A 22,687-nucleotide genomic window follows, 5' to 3' on the forward strand; every position below is an offset into this window, starting at 1 on the left:
GGGTCTGGCTCTCCACAAGGAACCTCAAGTTACGGCTACCAAGCAGGAAGCTCAGCCCGAGGTATGTTGGCCCTTTCAAAATCCTAAGAAGATTAAATTAGGTCACATGCCAACTAGAGCTTCCTGCTGACTATCGTATCTCTTCATCCTTTCATGTATTGCTTCTCAAACCGGTCCACCCGAATGCTGACCCCAACCATGAGACTCAGGAACCACCACCGCCACTGAAAATTGACAGGTTAAACTGCCTGATTTAACGACTCTGTCTGTAAGATCTTTCCTTAATAAACTACTGCAAATGGATTCTAACACCACCTCAGCCTCCTCCTTACACAAACTTATCAATTCTAAACAGTTTGGATTTAGAGCTGTTTACCTTACCGAGAACATTAAAAGTAAGCTGGACAAGGGTAATGTTTATAGACCTAAAAAAGCCCTTTGACACAATGAACCACAAGATACTCTTGAATAAACTCACCACCTTCAACTTCTCTATACATGTTATCGGCTGGTTTGCATCATATCTAGAGCATAGAGAGTGTAAGGAAAAGGGTCAATTTAGCTCATAGGTAATCATTTAAGATTTTAAAGGGAATTAGAAAAGAATCACTGTTTCACGGCTGATCACTGAGATGGCCAGCGATTTATTGAACGAGCCGTATAACATCAGCTCTGCAATTGATATTAATATCCAAAGTATAGGGAAAATACTATTAATTAGCACAGTAACAAGATCGGCAGTTTAAGACATTAACTTGTAAGAACAAAACACAAGATACATGTGAAATCCCAAGTTTACAGCAAAACGTGAAATTGCATAGGCATGAACAACCATCAGTCACTTAATTGACCCTCGCATTGAGTTCCTCAATGAAGTTAAAATTAAATTAGATGCACCAGTACAGATGTGAAACTCGAGGTGTTACTTGCGTCGCCTGTGTAAAGGGGGTTTCCCGAGGTTGCTGATTGGCTGGAAGCTCAGTAGTCCTTGAAGTGACGTCTCGGGAAACCCGTGGTTGGGGTGTCGTCTGATGATGTGGAGTTGTGGGCTGAAGTTGAATGGGCACTCAAGGTCAGACTTGGAGACACCGCATTACAAAACTTAACTCAGAACACAAAACTTTCAACAGAAAAGAAAAGAAACTAAAATAAAAGAACTGAAGTAAAGTTTGACAAGACAGTGGTGTTTCTTCTCATAGAGTCTATGTAGCAGCAGCCGTGCAGGCCGAAGCATGCTGGAACTGCACTCAAAGAACGCTAACAGTGATGACTAAAAGCATGATTAAGAGCAAAAGCTAAGAAGCAAACGCTAAAAGCAAACGCTAAAAGCAGGCATGACTGATAGCAAAAGCTAAGAAGCAAATGAGTAAAGTGTAGAATTTGATGTTGTCCTGAGTATTTAAACTGGCCTTTTGGCCACACCTCAAATGTTGTCTTGAACAATTAGATATTGTATTTGCTCTGGGTATCATAAATTTTATCTTATCAAGCATGTGGTCTGAATTTTCCCACTTTTGCAGGGTATAATTTTAAACATGATTCCTATAACAAGAATAAGATACATTTGACAAATAACTGATGGTCAGAAAAGTTTCAAGCAACCAGATTAAAAAAACATACATCCTAAACATGAATTTGATTCCTTAAGCTATTCAATAGTTATTAAAAACAAATACTTAATAAGTGATTAGAAACATGATTGTCAAATGTGTGGGATACACAAATTAATATGGAGTTAAGCAATGGACTGATATTAATTTTTTGAGTTCATTTTGCTGCATCCACTTCTATAAAAGACAGTTCCTGTGCCATTCTGTGACATAAGGATGTTCTGTGGAGACCAGATGTTAAAAGGTCCCCTTAGGAATTTCAGTATGGTTCTCCTAAGTCAATCCAATAATCTTGTTTACTCTCATGGGTTTACATGTGATGGTGTGATGTGATGTGATGTGATTACATGTGATGATCAGGCTGTGCATTTCTTTGACCATCAATCTTGATCACTTGCCCCAAATTTGACCATCTCTTTTCTGAATTTAAAATGTCAATAATTGTTCTAATGGTATTAATGTTAAAAGCTGTTCTGTGAAAGAGTTGGTTGTTTAGTGGACTTGCTTCTAACTTGTGGCACTAGGAATTGATTTATAACATCCTGTTGCGTTTCTGAGGAAATAAACACAGAACTCTCATTACAATCCATAATGGTTATCCTACAGGGTTCCATTTTGGGCCCTCTGCTCTTCAGTTTATATATAAACGATTTACCAACATGTTGTCAGTCAGCGAACTGTCAGATGTATGCTGATGATACAGTAATTTATGCATCAGCCTGGACACCAATTGCAGTAGCAGAGACCCTGACCAATGAAATGGAGAGTATATCCCAGTGGCTTAAAGATAATCATTTGACGCTCTATGTCAAAAAGACTGTATCTATTTGCTTTTCTATAAAAGGGAAAGCTAAATGCTAAATAACTATAGACCCATCTCGAAACTGTCTGTCCTGGACAAGGTTATGGAAACTCTGGTGAATGAACAATTGAAAGAGTTTCTAACTATCAACAATATTCTGTCTAATTTTCAATCAGGTTTTCGTAAAAAACACAGCACAACTACAGCAGCCCTAAAAGTAGTAAATGATTTTATTGACTCTTTAGATAAAAAACAACATTGTGCAGCTCTCTTTATTGACCTATCAAAGGCTTTTGATACTGTGGATCATGCAATATTAAAACAAAGACTTCTCAGTGTCGGGTTGTCAGAACAAACAGTTTGCTGGTTTGAAAACTATCTATCAGGTAGATCCCAGTGTGTACAGGCAGATGGTCTCACTTCCAGCCCTCTTAGTATATCCAAGGGTGTGCCCCAGGGGTCAGTGCTGGGACCACTTCTATTTATTTTATATATCAACAATCTTGATCAAAATGTCTCCAACGCAAATTTTCATTTTTATGCCGATGATACTGTGATTTACTGCTCTGCATCAACTCCAAACCAAGCTCTTTGTCAGCTTCAACTTGCTTTTGATACTGTACAACGTACCTTGTTCGATTTAAAACTTGTTTTGAATGACGACAAAACAAAACTTATGTTGTTCTCAAACGCAAAATCAATGTCACGGAATCTTCTACCCATCACTACTTCTCAGGGCTCCGAGATTGAGTCTGTATCTCAATTCAAGTATCTTGGTATCCTAATTGATGATTCACTCTCTTTTAAACCTCACATTCAACAGTTGGTAAAAAAATTTAAACTGAAGTTGGGTTTTTATTTTAGAAACAAGTCATGTTTTTCCTTTGAGGCCAAAAGGAGGCTTGTTGCTGCCACTTTCTTGTCAGTGCTGGACTATGGCGATGTCATATACATGAATGCTTCCATCACAAGCTTGAAACTGTTGGATACTGTTTATCATGGAGCTCTTAGGTTTATCACAAACTTTAGAGCACTTACTCATCACTGTTCTTTGTATGATCGGGTTGGTTGGTCTGCATTGTCCACCCGTAGACTTAATCATTGGTACATTTTTATCTACAAGGCAATTCTTGGTCTGCTTCCCCCATACCTCCAATCTTACATTGAAAAGAAAAATACAGGAAGATATTGTCTTCGTTCTGAGGACTTATTATTATTATCTGTCCCTCAAGTCCGGACCGAACTGGGAAAAGGGGCGTTCAAGTATGCGGCACCCTGCACTTGGAATCAGCTGCAAAATGTCCTGAATCTTAAGGAGCCAGTTTCATTGACTGATTTTAAATTACTTTTAAATAACATGGAAGCTACACAAACTGGCTGTAGATGTAATGACTGACTCGGTTATGACGGACGATCCTTGCTGTTGTTTATCGCTTGCGATAATAGGTGAAATTCAGATTTCTTATGATTTTATAATTATTTATTACTTGTATAAATTGTTATATGTTGACGTTATATGTTATATGTTTTTATGTCTGTAACCTTGTTAATTGTGCTGCTGCCTGTCTTGGCCAGGACGCTCTTGTAAAAGAGATTTTTAATCTCAATGAGTTTTATTCTGGTTAAATAAAGGTAATATATATATATATATAAATCAAAATAGATCAAGAAGCCATAGAGGCAGATGAGGAATTTAAATTTTTAGTTATTATTCTGGATTCACAACTCAATAAACACATTAACAAACTCTGCAAGACTATCCGGATAAACTTGAACTGTTTTAGAACGATAAGGTCTCATATACCTGTCAAGGCAGCTTTGCTCTTTTTTCATACCATCATACTCTCTCACTTATCTTATTGTGTTACTGTATCGGGCCAAGCATCCCAGACAACAGTCAAACCCATCATATCATTATACAAACAGGCAATGAAAATAATGGATCAGAAACCAACTATGTGGCACCACTGTTTGATTGTACAGAAGTACAAGCTTTCAGATTTTGATAGATTTATTAAGTTCTCTTTTCTTAAACTGACTTTAAATGTGCAAATAATCTAGCTCCAGCTGTACTCTGTCCTTCTGTGATTAAAACAAGCACAAGGAGAGTGGCCACTAGGAGAGCAGTGGGTGGCAACTGCATAGCAGAGGGGCACAAAACCACTTTCGGCCAGTCATGTTTTTCAGTGATAGGGACCCATTTTTGGAATGATTTACCAACTGAAATTCAATTCAATTCAATTCAATTCAAGTTTATTTGTATAGCACTTTTTACAATACAATTATGTTTATGAAAATTATGTTTCTACAATATTTAGTAGTAGCTAGTAGTTTGTGCACGTTTGACAGGATTTTAGAAAAAATAAAAAATAATAATACAAGACGTAGTCAGCTAGACAATGAACTACCAATATTAGTAATTAATAGTTATTATATGATGCAGTCACACATTTAGCAATAATTGTTAGTTCTGTTTGGTGATTCAAGGTTGGCATCATCTGGGGTCCTCTGAGGGTCAGCATCATCTCTTCTCAGGTGTTCTGGATCCAGACTGGAGCTTGTGTAAATCCTAGTTACCACGGGATGTAAATCAGACACACTCTGCACATTTGATCAGATGCAACTACACTCACAATTAAAAGGATACATTATTTGTATGCTTGGCAAAAGAGATGTGTTTTTAATCTAGATTTAAACAGAGAGAGAGTGTGTCTGAACCCCGAAAATTATCAGGAAGGCTGTTCCAGAGTTTGGGAGCCAAATGTGAGAAAGCTCTACCTCCTTTAGTGGACTTTGCTATCCTAGGAACTAACAAAAGTCCAGCGTTTTGTGACCTTAGGGTGCGTGATGGGTTGTAGCGTGGCAAAGGCTAGTTAGGTACGCAGGAGCTAAACCATTTACGGCCTTATAGGTAAGTAATGATAATTTGTAACTGATACAGAACTTGTAAAATTGGGGTAATATGATCATATTTTCTTGACCTCGTAAGGACTCTAACTGCTGCATTTTGGACTACCTGTAGCTTGTTTATTGAAGAAGCAGGACAACCACCTAGAAGTGCATTACAATAGTCCAGTCTAGAGGTCATGAATGCATGAACTAGCTTTCTGCATCAGAAACAGATAACATGTTTCGTAGCTTGGCAATGTTTCTAAGATGGAAGAATGCAGTTTTTGAAAAGCAGCAGTGATGGCGTGAATGGAAAGCTGGCAGTTTTAGTTTCTATTAAAGTTGTGTTGAGGTATGTCTGCTGGTTATTATGATGTTCTGATAGCAGCTGCTGAGTTCAGTCCTCCTCAAGGTCAAGAATGAGGAGCTTTATACATCGACAGGACAGCTATAGCGGTTCTGGGCCAGAGCCAAACTGATAATGGAGCGACTGGCTACAGCACAGAATCTACAAGATTCTGTGTAGTGTTTTTTGGTCCAATAATTAATATCTCTGTCTTATCCGAATTTAATTGGAGAAAATTATTTGTCATTCAATCTTTTACATTTTTAACACACTCTGTTAGCTTAGATAATTGGGAAGTTTCATCTGGTCTTGTTGAGATATATAGCTGAGTATCATCGGCATAACAGTGGAAGCTAATTACGTATTTTCTAATAATATTACCAAGGGGCAACATGTATATTGAAAATAGAAGGGGACCTAGGACGGATCCTTGTGGCACTCCATATTTTACTGATGATAAATTAGATGACTCCCCATTTAAATAAACAAAATGGTAGCGATCGGACAGGTAGGATCTAAACCATCTTAGAGCCTGCCCTTGAATACCTAGTTTTGTAATCGATCTATGAGTATGAGTACAATACAAAAAATTTACAAATAAAAACAAACTGAACTGAAAACATTTAATAGAAAGGTGAAACACTGGCTGAAAGAAAATCAAACATTTGGCCACTGAGTCAGTTTTGTTGTGATGTATTGTATGTGCTGGATCCCTGGTTGTTTGCACATGGCTCCAATGATCACCCCACGGGGCGAGGTCTGGGATATGGGAGATAACTTGTAGTGGATAACACCTTATTTTTGGGGTTGGTTATTAAGTGCTGTTTAAAGAATTTAAAAAATAAATGATGTACTTTGCTAAATATTGTAATTCAAAGGATTGACTTTAATCTCTCTCTGTTATAGTTCAGTTAATCAGAGGAGATCAGAAGCAGAGTCCAGCTGTGTGTCTGTGAGGAGTGATGCATCTGAAAATCAGTCATTAGATTATAAGAGTGAAGATACAAAGACTGACCTCAGGTCTAATATTTAGCTAGAAGATTATTTGATAATGATACAAAATACATTTAGCTTAGCTTATTTAATAATGCAGTATATTAATTTTACAGGCATGGAGTCCTCAACAGGTTTAGATCAAATCTGATGAAGAAGTTTGAGCGTCTCTATGAGGGAACAGCGATGCAGAGAAACCCAACACTCCTGAATGAGATCTACACAGAGCTCTACATCACAGAGAGTGAGAGTGGAGAGATCACTAATGAGCATGAGGAGAGACAGATTGAGACACAATCCAGGAGAGAAGCAACCGAGGACACAGCCATCAAATGCAGTGACATCTTTAGACCTTTACCTGGACAAGACAAAGCCATCAGAACTGTGCTGACAAAGGGAGTCGCTGGCATTGGAAAAACAGTCTCTGTGCAGAAGTTGATCCTGGACTGGGCTGAAGGGAAAGAGAATCAGGACGTCCAGCTCATATTTCCACTTCCTTTCAGAGAAATCAACCTGATGAAGGACAAAACACTCAGTCTTTCAGATCTTCTTCATGTCTTTTTCCCTGAAACTACACAAATGGAAATATCCAGTGATGAATATAAAGTGTTGTTCATCTTTGATGGTCTGGATGAGTGTCGTCTGTCTCTGGACTTTAAGAGCAAAGTGAAAGTGTGTAATATATCTGAATCAGCCTCAGTGGACGAGCTGCTGATGAACCTCATTGTGGGGAATCTGCTTCCCTCTGCTCTCATCTGGATCACCTCCAGACCAGCAGCAGCTGATCTCGTCCCCTCTGAGTGTGTCCATCGAGTGACAGAGGTACGAGGCTTCAATGAGCCACAGAAGGAGGAATACTTCAGGAAGAGAATCAGTGATCAGAGTCTGGCCGACAGGATCATCTCACACCTGAAGTCATCAAGGAGCCTCTACATCATGTGCCACATCCCAGTCTTCTGCTGGATCTCAGCCGCTGTTCTGGAGAAGATGTTGAGTCGAGCAGAGAGTGGAGAGATTCCCAAGACTCTCACTCAGATGTACACACACTTCCTGATCCTTCAGACCAACATCAAACATGAGAAGCACTATGAGAAGAAGGTGACAGATGAAGACATGATCCTCAAACTGGGGAAAGTGGCTTTTCAGCAGCTTGTGAAAGGAAACCTGATCTTCTATGAGGAAGACCTGAGAGAGTGTGGCATTGATGTGACAGAAGCATCAGTGTACTCAGGATTGTGCACTCAGATCTTCAGAGAGGAGTTGGGCTTGTATCAGGGGAAAGTCTTCTGCTTTGTTCATCTGACTGTTCAGGAACATCTAGCAGCTCTATATGTGCACCTCTCCTGGACAACCAACAACAGAAATGTGTTTGAGCCCATCACCAAACAAAAATTATGGTCCAAAGTGGAGGCCCGGATTCAACTCAGTTCATCAGAACATGTTTCATTATCTGAGCTGCATCAGAGAGCCGTAGATGAGGCTCTTCAGAGTAAAAATGGACATCTGGATCTTTTCCTGCGGTTCCTTCTGGGTTTGTCAGTGGAGTCTCATCAGATTCTCCTACAACAAATAATGACACTGAAAAGAAGCAGCTCTGACAGCAATGAGGAAATAGCAGAGTATATAAAGATGAAGATCAGGACCATTATCTCTCCAGAGAAATCCATCAATCTGTTCCACTGTCTGAATGAACTGGGTGATCCTTCACTAGTGAAGGAAATACAATATTATTTGACATCTGGAATGATAAAGGAAGTCAAACTCTCTTCATCTCAGTGGTCTGCTGTAGTTTTTTTGTTGTTGACATCAGAGAAAAAGCTGAATGATTTTGATATTAATAAATTTGTTTCTGGAAATAATAAAACCAACAAACTGAAAGTTCTTCAGAAGCTGCTGCCTGTGATTAAAGAATCCAGATCAGTTCAGTAAGTATCACTGAGAACAATCACTTCACTGTTAAAACATGAAAAAAATCAAAGTTCAAAGCATAAATCTTCAGCGCTGCAGATGTTGCCCAGAGTTTAGCCATCAGTAATTTTAAATTAAATCAGTGACCCCATAACATTCTAAGTCAAAGAAGTGGCATATAAATTATTCAGGTTTGTAAAAAATGAAAAATGTCTTGGCAAAAAATAAAAATAAAGGAATTTTAAGTCATTTTTTAACCACTGACATTGTGCAACATGTGAAGCATTGTGCAACAAAGTATTATTATTTAGATTTCTTAAATGAGGCTCATGTTTTTATACTTTGACATTTTAGATCTTTATTTAATGATTCTTCAACATGTTGATTTGTGTTTTAAATTTGTACTTTCAAATTTTACTAATGGATTCACAGCTAAACTGATCTGATCTGAGAGAGTGAAGAGTGTGTCATTGTTCTCTACAGGTTGATTGATTGTGGCGTCACAGATGAAGGTTGTTCTGCTCTGACTTCAGCTCTGAGATCAAACCCCTCACACCTGAGAGAACTGGATCTGTCTGGAAATAAAATAAGAGATTTGGGAGTGAAGCGTCTCTGTGCTGTACTGGAGGATCCTCACTGTAAACTGGAGAAACTGTGGTAAGATCATATTTGACTCACACATGAAACACAGTTTAAAGTGTATTTGAAGTGAGTCTTTGTCTGCTGCTGTGAATTCAGCTGATTGAGCTGTAAATGATTGAACACATGAGCTGCTCCTCAGTTACATGATACTGCAGGACTGAGAGTCACACTGAAGTACACACTTTTACACACAATCAACATTTCAATCTCTTGACCTAAACAGACTTGAGCTCCACACAGTCAGTGACTCTTTAACATATTGATTTAATTGTGTAAAATCAAACAAATCACTGAGGGGTTGCACTGACTAATCTGTTAGTCGACTTCAGTGCTCTGCAATGATGCTCTAAGCTTCACGTCGACTAGTCCCTGGTCCTATAGAGGGTGCAACAGGATAAGGAATCTTTGAAGTACTCCACGTTCAGTTTCGAGCACCCAGTAATATATGCTGTAGTTATATTACTGGGTGCTCGAAATTGAATGGGAGAATGCATATTTTAAACATGAATGAACATTTCTTCTTGTCCGGTGTGCGATCACCTTAAACCTCAACATAGTCCCTGACACATCACTTACCCCTACTCATGTCATCTTTCGACGTAACCTAATCACACTTTCACCCTCCTGGCTATCTGCAATGGTTTCATCTTCACTTCCGTCCCCTAAACTGTTAGCATCTTTTGATGTTTTATGATCATGTTTTGTGCTCTGTGAAATTTTGGATCTCAATCCAAAGATCTATCAAACATGTTGATTTGTGCTTTAAGTTTGTACTTTTTTTTACTTATGGATTCAAGGCTAAATTTATGAAGGTAAAAGTGTAGCAAAACTCGATAGCTAGCTGATTTGAATTTGAGATTTGTCATGTTGATATTCGTATCCTGGCGCGGATTAATGAACAGGCTTGCATAGGCTGCAGCCTAGGGGCCCCAGGTGTGCAGGGGGCCTCGATTGGCCAGACATTTTTTTTATTTTTTTTATTTAAGGGCAAACCAGGCACATCATTCCAGTTTCCAGTTTGGATGGGCAAAGCTCCTTTTGTAATGTAGATTTCTGAGGGTGCACTCTTGTCATAAATTAATATATTACTTTTCCTACATAATTATATATATATATAATTCCTACATATAATTTTTGATCGTGGATGATTAAAATGTCCATCTGCTTTTGAAGAAATATTATAGTATCGTTCTGCAGCGCACATTCTGTAAGCTGCAGTTCTGGTGCCTCCGTCATATAGGCTGTACAATGGCACATGCATTCACAGCAGTGTCAACTCAGCGCTAGGGTTACTTTCTCATTTACATTTGCTTTTAAATGTTTCATTGGTGCGTTGCTCTGACCTGTGCTTTTTCTGAGCACCACATACACCCGACCAGAGTAGAGAATCAATCACCCAAAAAAAAAAACAGTTTGATTCAGACACGCTGTGTGTTAGTCTTCTTCATGCTTATGGAATGATATTCCGGACATTATTCAAAAGGGATTGCAAATTGTATTTGCAATTGCGTTTTCAATTTGTGGACGCATAAAATGTGACAATCCAAACGCAAATCGCGCATTACCGTTTGCATTTTTGCTTTCGCGAACGCACAGTGAGTGCCAAATTTCGAATTGAAAAGCAAAGTCCATTTGCAAATGCAATTCTCATGTCTTACGAGCTATGAGCCAGTCACATTTAAAAAGCGATATTACCACATTTGCTTTTTTACTCTCTATGCACAGCGCATGTAAACTGCCAAAACTTTTGCATTTGCATTTCCGACGTCTACACAGAAACCTGTCAATCAAGTGACAGGGGCGGGGCCATTTTATTGGGCGTGTTTCCATTGGGATGTGAAGTCACTCACAGTCGACCACAATAAACAATTATTAATAGACGATTTTGCTGAATGTTTTGAAAAGTGGAAGTAATCGGTGAAATTGTGGAGGACATTTTGACACTCGTGCAGCAAGTTCACGACAATTAATACGGTAGAGATTTCCTTTTACTCAGAAGCCATTTGGTTTTGGACAGGTTAAATGTGTTTGTGGCCTTGACGAACAGCATCATCAGTAATTATGCCTTCGCCAATCTAAGTGAAGTGGCCAGTGTTCTGAAACTTTCGGTTTCTGAGACATTTGGTGTCATTTGGGCAGATCATACATGATTATTTCATGAGTTTCCTGTTTCCCGTTAAAGCGATTCTGAAAATATTAGCGCGTTGTCACCGGATCAAAAAGATAAAAAGAGGCAATTTATATAATATTTCGTTTCATTGTAATGGCTGAATATATACACATTTCTGAAGCTATTATTATGTTTAAATGAAAAAAACGAAAGGGGGCAGTGGTATTTTAAATCATTTTTCGTTTTATTGTAAATGTACAGTGAGGAAAATTGCATTCGCCAAAGCGAACTGACTGATGTTGTCAAGTACGCTGCTGTTAGCAGAATTACCAGATTTGGGTCATCACGGACATCCCCCTTCCGAGTCGAATGCACAAAGTCTGAACTACCCAGGATGCACGTCCAAAATCAGAGCGTGCTTTGAATTGAGAAACACGCGTAGACCTCCATCACCAGACTATTTGGCTAATCTTTCCGGTACTTTAGACCACGATGGAAACACAGAAAGCAACAGGTCTGGGGGAAAAAGTTCCTGGAAAAAAAGTTTGGTGGAAACGCGGCATTAGATCAGCAAAGACGTCATTACTGATGATGCTGTTCGTCAAGGTCACAAACTCATTTAACCTGTCCAAAACCAAATGGCTTCTGAGTAAAAGGAAATCTCTACCGTTTGAAATGTCGCCAGCGTGCTGCGCAAGTGTCAAAATGTCCTCCACAATTTCACCGATTTCTACCATTTTTCAAAACATTCCGCAAAATCGTCTATTAATAATTGTTTATTACGGTCGACTGTGAGTGACATCACTTCCCAATGCAAACAAGCCCAATAAAATGGCCCCATCCCTGTCACTTGATTGACAGGTTTCTGTGTAGATGTCGGAAATGCAAATGCAAAAGCAATTGTGATTCCATTTGAGTTTTGGCAGTTTACATGCGCTGTGCAGAGAGAGTGAAAAAGCAAATGTGGTAATTAATATTGCTTTTTAAATATGACAGGCTCATAGCTCGTAAGACATGTGAATTGCGTTTGCAAATAGACTTTGCTTTTCAATTTAAAATTTGGCACTCACTGTGCGTTCGCGAAAGTGAAAATGCAAACAGTAATGCGCGATTTGCATTTGCGTTTGGATCGTCACATTTTATGCGTCCACAAATTGAAATCGCAATTGCAAATACAATTTGCAATTCCTTTTGAATAATGTCCTTAAATATCACCAATATATACATAAAATGTAATTTTATTTATATCACCAACAAAATTTGCACAGCAGAAAGCAAGAATATTATACATTAATGCTGACAATGTTATTAGTTTGACGTGTGGTAGGAAAAAAAGTTTGCACACAATAGCCTAAGCCACCGTTATTTAATTTATTATTTTTTATTATTTTAATATAGGCTACGTTATGAACATATCATTGAAATACAAACATACTGAAATACTTTATCCACAGAGCGAGTGCGGAGCGGTGTTTCTGGTATCAGTGAGTGTGGAGCGGAGTGATTATTAAATGCTCAGAGTGCAGAGGGAAATTGTTAAAATACTCCATCATTTTGGGTCATACAGATAAAAGTAATCAATCTTTCAAATCAGTATATGTTTATTTGTGTGCACTCAGAATAACAACGAAACGCTATGCTTCTGTAAAATAATTAAAGCAAACAGGATGCAGTTTCTGCCATCTCAGTCATGTGAACTTGAGCGAGAAACTTAGAAAATTGTGTGCATGAAAAATAAATATATAGAGAGTGAAAAGTCTACATTTAAAAAAAAAAAAAAAAACGAACAACAACAAAAAAAGTGTGTGGGTTAGGGTGAGCGTGATTTCACCAAGTACTACATGTTGATCCTTGAACAACATTCCAATCAACCAATCAGAATTGAGATAAACTTTTCAGGAATTATCTATTTTAGGCTTAACATCAGGGTAAGGTGCTTCTACATCCTTGTTAATCAGCTATCATTTCCCACTGATTTTAGGAATAAATTATGGGTAGGGTTAGGTTTAGGGGTAGGAATTGGGTTAAATCAAAAAATTTTTGGTCAGTAATGTTGATCCAGGATCATCAAAAGATGTTGATCCAGGAACATATCTTACTTGGCAAAATCACAGTGAACGTGGGTCAGCATGGAGGATTTACATGAAATTTTATGTGTGTGCAATGCACATTGTGCATTGTTTAAGATGGCTTTCAGTTCATTAAAATAACAAAAATAAAATACAATTAAATATTTGTATTTTACTAAAGTTTGCATGCTGTGATCTGAAGCCTACTGTATTTTTTTATTTTTTACTGTAACTGGCAGATTCCAGCCCCAAAAAAACACAACCCGGGTGTGGGCGGGAACGGGAGTCATTCTTCCGGGATTGAAACCGGACATGATTTTCCCCCAGTTTTTTTGTGGGATTGGGATGTGACGGGATTTTCTTTTGCCAGAGTGGGACGGGAGAGATTTGAAAATCCATTCCCATGTCACCCTCTAATCTATATCAGTAAGATCGATTTCATGCGATATAATTAAATCTAGTGTATGATTAAAACGATGAGTGGGCCCGGTGACATTTTGCTTGACTCCAAAACAGTTTATTAGGTCAGTAAACGCAAGTCATAGTGCATCATTTATATTGTCAAGTGTTGTTCTTTTTAGCTGTGCTTAACCCTCACTTGATAGGGAGGCACCAATCCTGAACATTAAACTGGGTTTCACTCAATAACCAGGCCTTTGTTGCATCCTTGTCATTTTTTATTTTGTCTCCACTTTTTGCAGCCCAGATATTTACAGGGTTTAAAACCTTAAACCAGAAAACACCAACGATTTACTAAGTTGCAAATTCTTTGTAAGAACAGACACACAGGGCTTAAAATGATTAATTATCAGTATTAATTATTTGAATTCATCACAGATCTTAAATTACAATTTAAACTACAGGAGATTACATGAGTAACCAAACACAATGAATCGCTCACCAATTGAATAGTTAAGCAGTGAGTTTAACCCATATAAATACAATACATATTCACTCCCATTAAACTACAATCTACAATTTTAGCACTTAAATATTTGTGATTTCCATTTTAGACAAATGTTATATGAAAGTAGGACCATGCACACTCTTAAACCATGTCTTTTACAAACAACCAATTCAGTATACAGTATCCCACACATCAGAACACATATTAAAATTAAATCACTAAATTAGTCAAACTGCACTAATATTGACCAACCACTATTTACACAATACATTCCGTAAACTACCACGTGAATTTTTACAACACACAGATACTACAGCGTACAAACACAAGTGCCTTGGTAACATTTGCATTTGGCTTATTAGTCATATGGAGCTAAGTGTTCTGGTGATGTTGTTCGAGAGGAGCTCTGTTCTGACTCTGCTGGGGTGCAGGCCATCAGTGCGAAAAAGACTAGGACGCTCCCAGAAAAGATTCCAATTATTAACAAAGAGCAGTTTCTGTCTTATGAAAATAACCATTAATTTAAAGCAACAAGTCTGCTGAACCTTTTGTGTCCTTGTCAATACGTGGGCAGTGCTCCTGACACGATAATCATAGCTGTGGACATCATGCTGTCTCCATCAGTCTCCTGAAGTCCCTCTTCAGTGTCTCTGTCTGCCGCAGCATGGTGTTGTTAACCCCGGCGTGAAGCATGACCGATCTGGTGCTCTCGTCGACCTTCAGGATCGGGGGTATCTGCGCAGAAACATTGAGAACAAGAGCACCAGGGAAACAGTGAGTGTGCACTTTACATTCAGCTAACGTAGCACTGACGTGTTGGACGATGGAGTCTTTGACGATCAGGGGGCTGGCTTGCGTCCTCTGCTGTGGATGCACTGGTGTCCCAGCGCCGGAGTGAAGGACATCTGGGAAGATCGCGTCCTGGGTGCACCGGGACTGTGCAGAGAAACACATGGAGTAGAAGTAGTGGAACTGTTAGCAGCGTGCTGTATACTTACCCCTGACTCGTGAGCATCAGCCTGGGAGGATTCCAGCGTGGCTCTCCGCTATATTACGATATATTCACACATTATAGAAACAAAAATGAAGGTTTATAAAATAGATTTTTAAGATATAATAGTAAATAAAAAAATAATCTGACTGACTGAGCTCAAACGCAATACACACGGCAGCAACAAACAGTAAGTGATTTATGTTTTTGCCTCGTCACTCTGGCCGGACAAGGCTTCACAATATGTTAAGAGGCGTAACATTTCGGCCTCACGCTTGAGGCATTCGGCCAATCACAACATGCTGGATAGCTGGCAAACCACAGCACACCTTGCTTTTCAGAGAAATAAGCCTTGTGAAAATGGATGCGTTTCAGAAGATGGGTCACAGAGGATAAACTAGTTAAGTATGGTGACACAAAATAAAACGTGGAGATTTTCTATCACTCCTGATGATATTACTGTGCCAGGGTCAATGTGCTGCAAAGAGCTCTTCCACCATACATTATAGTCATTATTTTTATCCGCTTAGGAAATTGTTTATTTTGTGTCACTATACTTACTTGTGTAACTACTTATGTAACCGTCTTTAAATAGGGAAAACATGGAAGTATTTGGTAGCTTCTAAATTCATCCCTGTTTGGATCCTAAAGAATTAATGGTGCTTAGCTAAACACATCAACTCGTCTAACTTGAGGGAAGAATATAGTGGAACATGGACAACCTCCCACCAGTCCTTGTTTCTGATTCACATCCAAAGGCAACCTTTTTTGGGCATGAGGAGGGGCATTTCTATGGCGTGATAAATTTGAATAGCTCAGCACAGCTGTTTATATGTATATTTATCCAAAAAATAGATACAGTTTTAATTCTGCTGTTAAAAGAAAACAAATAAAGAAACTGGCGACTGGTTATTATGTGCAGTAAGTAAGAACAGTAAGAAACTCTATATTTGTGCAGTGTGCACATGTAAAAATCATCAACACATCAACCCGATCACTTTATTAATTATGATATTCATTATTTAATTATTTGCATTTATATGGCGCTTTTCTGGGCAATCAAAACCTTTTACTTGGAACTGGGTTATCAACCACCACCAATTGTTAGCGTACATGTAATCACTACATTCAGATTCATCAATCGCATTAAATTCAGTTTGATTGAACCAAAAATCGTTCATTTGTGAGTGTCATGGCAGACGCCCAAATCCACTATACATTTTAAATACTGTTTTTGTGTCACAAAATGCCATTTTTAGAGCTTTGTAGGCGAAGATGTAGTTAAGACTTAGGATATATATATTTTTGTTAATAAATGAATAGTCTATTTGAAAATTAGCTTCAAAGTTTTTGGAGTCCATTCAGCGCTCATGAACACACTGAGAGCAGCCTCAACTCGGCCAGATCTTCTGGAATTTGCAACTGACTCTGATGTCTCTATAGTGGTTAAACATGACAGATAATTTGTTTTGGGTAAATCTAATGGGCAGTCTTTGGTGTCATTAATATATTATTTGTTCCAGACCAAATAGTTTTGGCTAAGGGCATAATCTGATGATAGTTAAAGTTATGTTATGATATTCATAATTGATGTAAGTTTAATGTTGTCAGAGCGCTGCCTTGGTGGCCAGGGACGCGGCACTGAACCCGCCCCCTAACTGCACCTGGCACTGGCGATCGTAGCTTTTGCATCTGCCTTGGGCCGCTTTCTTCTCCTCTTTAGACTTAATTTTAGGCGGTTCTATAGCGTGAACATTTATATTTACCGGAGGTAAAGTATTCCCATTTCACACTTGTGGATCGTATGCCAAAAGAAGAAACGGGAGCAAGAGACAAAAAATAGAGAATAGGAAATTTATTGAAAACTGCATTTAAACTCAAACAGGCCATAGCCTTAAAAAATTTAAATCTACACAAAAAGTATGGCTTTCATGTCATTGTCCTTCCGGCAGTCACTGTCATGATCTCCTGATGGCAAAGACAAAAAGGCTTTCTGTCTTTGAACGTGGCAGGATTGTTGAGCTGCACAAGCAAGGGGTCCCACAACATGCCATCGCTACTGAGGTTGGGTGCAGTAAGACAGTCATTTTACATTTCTTAAAAGATCCTGAGAGTTATGGGACAAAAAAGTCAAGTGTAAAACTCAGCTTTGTAATGGATAATGTGATTAAACAGATTTGTATGAATGTCTTCATGAGGTATAAAAATTGGTTAAAAATACTGACAGTGCAATAAAGAAATATTATATCTTTCTTGAACGAGACTTTAGATGATTAATGTTTTTTTTGTTCTTTGACATTTTAAATCTCAGTCGAAAGATCCATCACGTTTTGTACTTTCTCTTTACTAATTGATTCACAGCTAAACTGATCTGATCTGAGAGAGTGAAGAGTGTGTCATTGTTCTCTACAGGTTGAGTGATTGTGACGTCACAGGTGAAGGTTGTTCTGCTCTGGCTTCAGCTCTGAGATCAAACCCCTCACACCTGAGAGAACTGGATCTGTCTAAGAATAAAATAAGAGATTTGGGAGTGAAGCATCTCTGTGCTGGACTGGAGGATCCTCGCTGTAAACTGGAGAAACTGGGGTAAGATTATCTCTTTGATAGTCTCATCCCTCTATCCTCAGTAAGATATGTCCTTTAATGTAAATTCTAAGACTAAATCTTGTAATATTATTAAATTAAATAATTGATTAATACTCCTTCACCTGCCCATCTTGGTGTACAAGTTTATTTTCCTCTTATTATACACTTTTTTTTTAATCCCATGAGCTCATTCTGTTCTCACAGATATAAAGTTATAAAAATTTAAGGATTTAAAGAATCCTTCATATACTAATGTGTGATTTAGTGATTTCTGTTCAGTTTATAAGCTGCAAATATAATATGTGTTTGATCACAAGAGTTAATAAATAAGATGGTAAATAGATTTGTGGCAGTATTTGGTAATGCAAAATATCATGATGAACATGAACAATTTTTTTTTTCGTATTTATAAAAAATTATTCAAATTTTTAAAAGCATTTTTAGAATACTTTTCCCATCAACATAAACTACCAATGAAAAATTATTCTAAACATTCATTAATCTTAGTTAATTTAAATATTTAATGACACTTGTTAAAATCAAAAGTTGCAACTGTTATTTAATTAAAAAAAGGTTAATAACTTCTGTAGCAAATGTAGCTATTGCTAATTGTTAATGCATTAAATAAGGTAACTAATAAGGTCTTATTGCAAAGTGTCACCTAGTATTAATTCTTTTGCACTTTAATCTGTGAGAATTTTTTTACTTCATATATTTTTTGTGTATTGCTTTATTGTATTTCACACTTACATATAATAAACAGTGTTAAAGCCGGACCCAAGCGCTCCGCCCAAAATGCAATTATAACAGGAGAGCAGCCAGATACGTACATTTGTAACCCATCTAAAAAGCAAGGCTTAATGTTAGAGGGGTGCTGGACGTCCTTGGTATGCATTTGTTATAGAGATAAAGGCTCCTGCAGGAGAGACTACTATTGCAACAGTATAAAAAAAAGACACTACTGTGGCAGTGGAGAAATACAGAAAAGAGGCTCCTGCGAGAGTGGACACTGCTGCGACAGTGGAGAAGTACAGATCAAGGTTATAATAGTTAATGAAAACGAACGAAAAAACGAAAAAAGAACATTACAAAACAATTATAACTAACTAAAACTGTAATGTGTGTTTGACAAAACTAACTAAAACTAACTAAAATAAAATTACTGATTAAATGTCCTTAGTTTTTGTCTTTGTCAATGTCTTTCATAGAGCAAATAAAGTTCAGCTGCATTTCCTTTTCCTGCGTCTCTCACGAATGCGTTTCTCACACACACACACACACACACATACACACACAGCCCCTCCATGAGAACGAGTGCTTGACATTGAGAGCAAGTTCGCGAAAGGTTAGTATCTCGTGAACACCTTTACAGATTCACACAATAAAAAGTGGTATAAAAATATTTATAGTCTGAATATAATTGTGTCAGTGTAATGTCGACCTGAGAAGCGATTGCTACTTTAGAAAGTTAACTAGTCACAATTTTGAGGTAAAATGCACTTGGGTTGTCGATGTCAGAACACTATATAAGCTGTGATTCAAATATTAAATAATGGTATGTCAAATGTTTACTCTGTAACTGTCATATGTTTACACTGATTGTTTGCTGCTTCATTTCAGATGAGTAGGTTATTGTATAGGGTAAATTTAGTATAGGGTGTAAAAATTTTGTACAGCTGTGGTATTTGTATAGAAAATTATTGCTTGACTGAAGTAAATCCATCTCTCTCTTTCTCACCCATGCACACTCACTCACTCACACACACACACACACACACACACACACACACACACACACACACACACACACACACACACACACACACACAAATCAAAAAGCTGTATTTAAAGTTTTCTTTTTATTTGTTATTTGTCATGTTCTTTTCTCAGATTGAGCTCCCTGACAATCTGACAGAGAATTCTTGTTGTGGCCCAAAAATGGGTTGAATACATGCAATTCATGTATGTCTTCTTTAATTTGTTGGCTCTTTAGGTTTTTTACTGGCATACGTCACTTACAAATTCTGCACTTACTGCAGAGTGTTGAGACTGTTTACATATTTGTGCCCATATGTACATTTTATGTACTGGTTTTATTTTGAATTAATATTTTCTAAAATTGTATGATGTTTTTGTTGAGTTATTATTACACAACATTTTCAGAACTTTTTTAATCTTGCCCCTGACAAATAACCCCAATTACGAAAAAAGACTAAAACTACCACTAAAACTAATAAAAACTAAACTAAAACTAAGCATTTTCAAAAAATAAAAACTAAACTAGAAAACCCACTTTAAGAACTATTTAAAAAACAAAACTGAATATGAAAACAAAAAGTCAAAACGAACATAAAAATAAAAACTAATGGAAAATGCTAAACTATAATAACCTTGGTTCAGATAGAGGCTGATGCGGGAGCAGACACTGCTGCGGCAGTGGGGAAATACAGAAAAGGCTCCTGCGGGAGCGGGCACTGCTGCAGCAATGTGGGAATTAGGTAAGGCTCCTGCAGGAGCGGGATGATGCTGGGAAAGCTGGAGCGGGGATGGGCTGTTATATATGGATGTTAAAGGGGGTTAGCTATGGTGGGTCAGGAGTTTGAGTGAACAGGGATGGACTGGCGTTAAATGGGTTAGCTGATGAGGGTTCAGTGAGCTTCTTTGATATGAAATCGTTGTGACTGCACGTAGTTCTTGAAGGCTCAGAGGGATGGGTAGGGGTGTGGCAGAAGATAAGAGAGAAGGAAGGGCGAGCATGTGAGGAGGAGGAAAGATAGCTGCCGGAACCGCTTGCGGAGGGGTGCTCATGCTTGGGATGGCACAGGGAGTTGAAGAAAGAGGGGGCAAGAGTGGGGGGATGGTGGGTATCGGGGCTTTCACCATTAGCAGAGGCATGCTTATGCTTGGGACAGCTCTGAGAGCGGAAAAAAAAGAAGGGAAAGAGAGGGGGAATGGTAGGCATCATCTGGGCCTTGAGTTGGACTGTGGGACTGCAGGCCATGGGTTGGGATGGGGGTTGTATGAAAAGGGGTGTGGATCGGTCTGTGCCACTTGCGGAGGCATGCTCATGCTAGTATCTGCTATGGGAGCTGGAGGCCACTGAAAAGGAAAAAAACGGGTTAAGAAATAGGGCTGGGTGATAAATAAATTTTATCAATTAACTCAAATGTGTAGTTTACATCGATTTGTTTGAATGAAAATATATATTTTTTTTATGAATTATTTTTTTTTTTACATCAGTCAACGCTCCACTCAGGGCTTCCGTAGTTCTGATTAGACTCAACCCTCACCCAGCGCATTTGCTATAGAGATATGCTGCCGAGTGAAGGGGTGATCACACTAGACTTTCAACGAGCAACATTTTTGGGACGCCACTGCAAATATGGGCGGGAGCAGGATATATCATCCAGGACCAAGGTTTCCCCTCAGTTATCAAAACATGGATACCGATGTGCTTGAATTGTGTTTTTTGCGAAATGTGATGTGACACGATCCCCATCAATAAACTGATGCCTCATTCTATTTATGTCTAAATGTTCTGACACTACTTTCAGATGATTTGCAACTGTTTGGCGTTATCAAATGTAGACAGACTTTGAGCGCAGCGGGGCGTGACACGACATCTCTCGTGTCTAGTGTAGACACTTCCAGCCGTTTTAGACCCTCTCCAAAGCAGACAAATTTGAAAATGCTGTTTTCATGTTCCAGTATGGACTGTGGAATTGGAGGCTTTTGAAAATGATTAAGCAGATATAGTCTTTTAATGCATTGTACCAATTGACATGTTTATACCAATAATGTTAATTTTGCAGTTGTGCTGTTCACTTTCACACTGGTGATAAAGATATTTACTTTGCAAACTCTTCATATCACAGTCCTAAAAAATGCAGAAAATTTACCCACGATTGCTGTCCTGCTGCAAAACACAAGGACATTTGCGTTTTAGATCAATTCTGAGTGAGCGTACCAGTGAATGGTGAAATATTTCCATAAATTAATGGATCCTGCCAGAAGAAATGTGTGAAACATGTCTGTATCATCTCAGTGAGGTTTGTACATGCACAGTAAGGCAAATGTAATGCTTTCAGACATTTCAGTGTGGATGATAAACTTATCAAAAACCTTATTAAACCTTTTATACTGTATTATGACCACACTTCACAACTAAATTTCAGTATCGTGATAATACCATTTACCATGATGAAAGCATTAGCAATTAATCGAAGCATGGAAATTTGATAACATCACATGCCTACTATGAAACAATATCTCACATTCAGCTCTGTGTGTCTGTTCAGTCCTGAAGCACATGACAGATTCAAACAGCAGCATTGAGCATCAACATGCAGAAATCTGATTCTATCAGCATGATGTGTCAATAACAAACTACACACACTTCAACTACAATTAACACTGTGTCTTTGTCTTCTACAGGTTGATAAAGTGTGGCGTCACAGATGAAGGTTGTTCTGCTCTGGCTTCAGCTCTGAGATCAAACCCCTCACACCTGAGAGAACTGAATCTGTCTGAGAATAACATAGGAGATTCAAGCTTGACGTTCATCTGTTCCGTACTGGAGGATCACCGCTGTAAACTGGAGAAACTAGAGTAAGGTCATATTTGATCTTCAGGGTATATTTCGGGTGACAAAATTTCTCATGGCTCAGTATGGTTCCATATGTGTATGACATGGTATATGGCCACCCTATGAGAAATTTTATTTCATGGCATATATATATATATATATATATATATATATATATATATATATATATATATATATATATATATATATATATATATAATATATATACAGTACAGACCAAAAGTTTGG

General features: G+C 38.1%; 1 protein-coding gene across 1 annotated transcript in view; it reads left to right on the top strand.

Annotated features, from left to right (window-relative positions):
* LOC127964734 (NACHT, LRR and PYD domains-containing protein 3-like) overlaps window positions 1-22,465 on the top strand; it is a 38,801-nt gene extending 16,336 nt beyond the window's left edge. The window contains exons 4-8 of the mRNA XM_052565042.1: window positions 6,554-6,667; window positions 6,757-8,565; window positions 9,032-9,205; window positions 17,680-17,853; window positions 22,288-22,465. Of these exons, the coding sequence (XP_052421002.1) occupies window positions 6,554-6,667; window positions 6,757-8,565; window positions 9,032-9,205; window positions 17,680-17,853; window positions 22,288-22,465 (2,449 nt within the window). The remainder of the gene's footprint in view (window positions 1-6,553; window positions 6,668-6,756; window positions 8,566-9,031; window positions 9,206-17,679; window positions 17,854-22,287) is intronic.
* Window positions 22,466-22,687: the final 222 nt, after the last annotated feature.

Source organism: Carassius gibelio, chromosome B9 (genome assembly GCF_023724105.1).
Source record: "Carassius gibelio isolate Cgi1373 ecotype wild population from Czech Republic chromosome B9, carGib1.2-hapl.c, whole genome shotgun sequence".
In the NCBI taxonomy this organism is placed as follows: Eukaryota; Metazoa; Chordata; class Actinopteri; order Cypriniformes; family Cyprinidae; genus Carassius; species Carassius gibelio.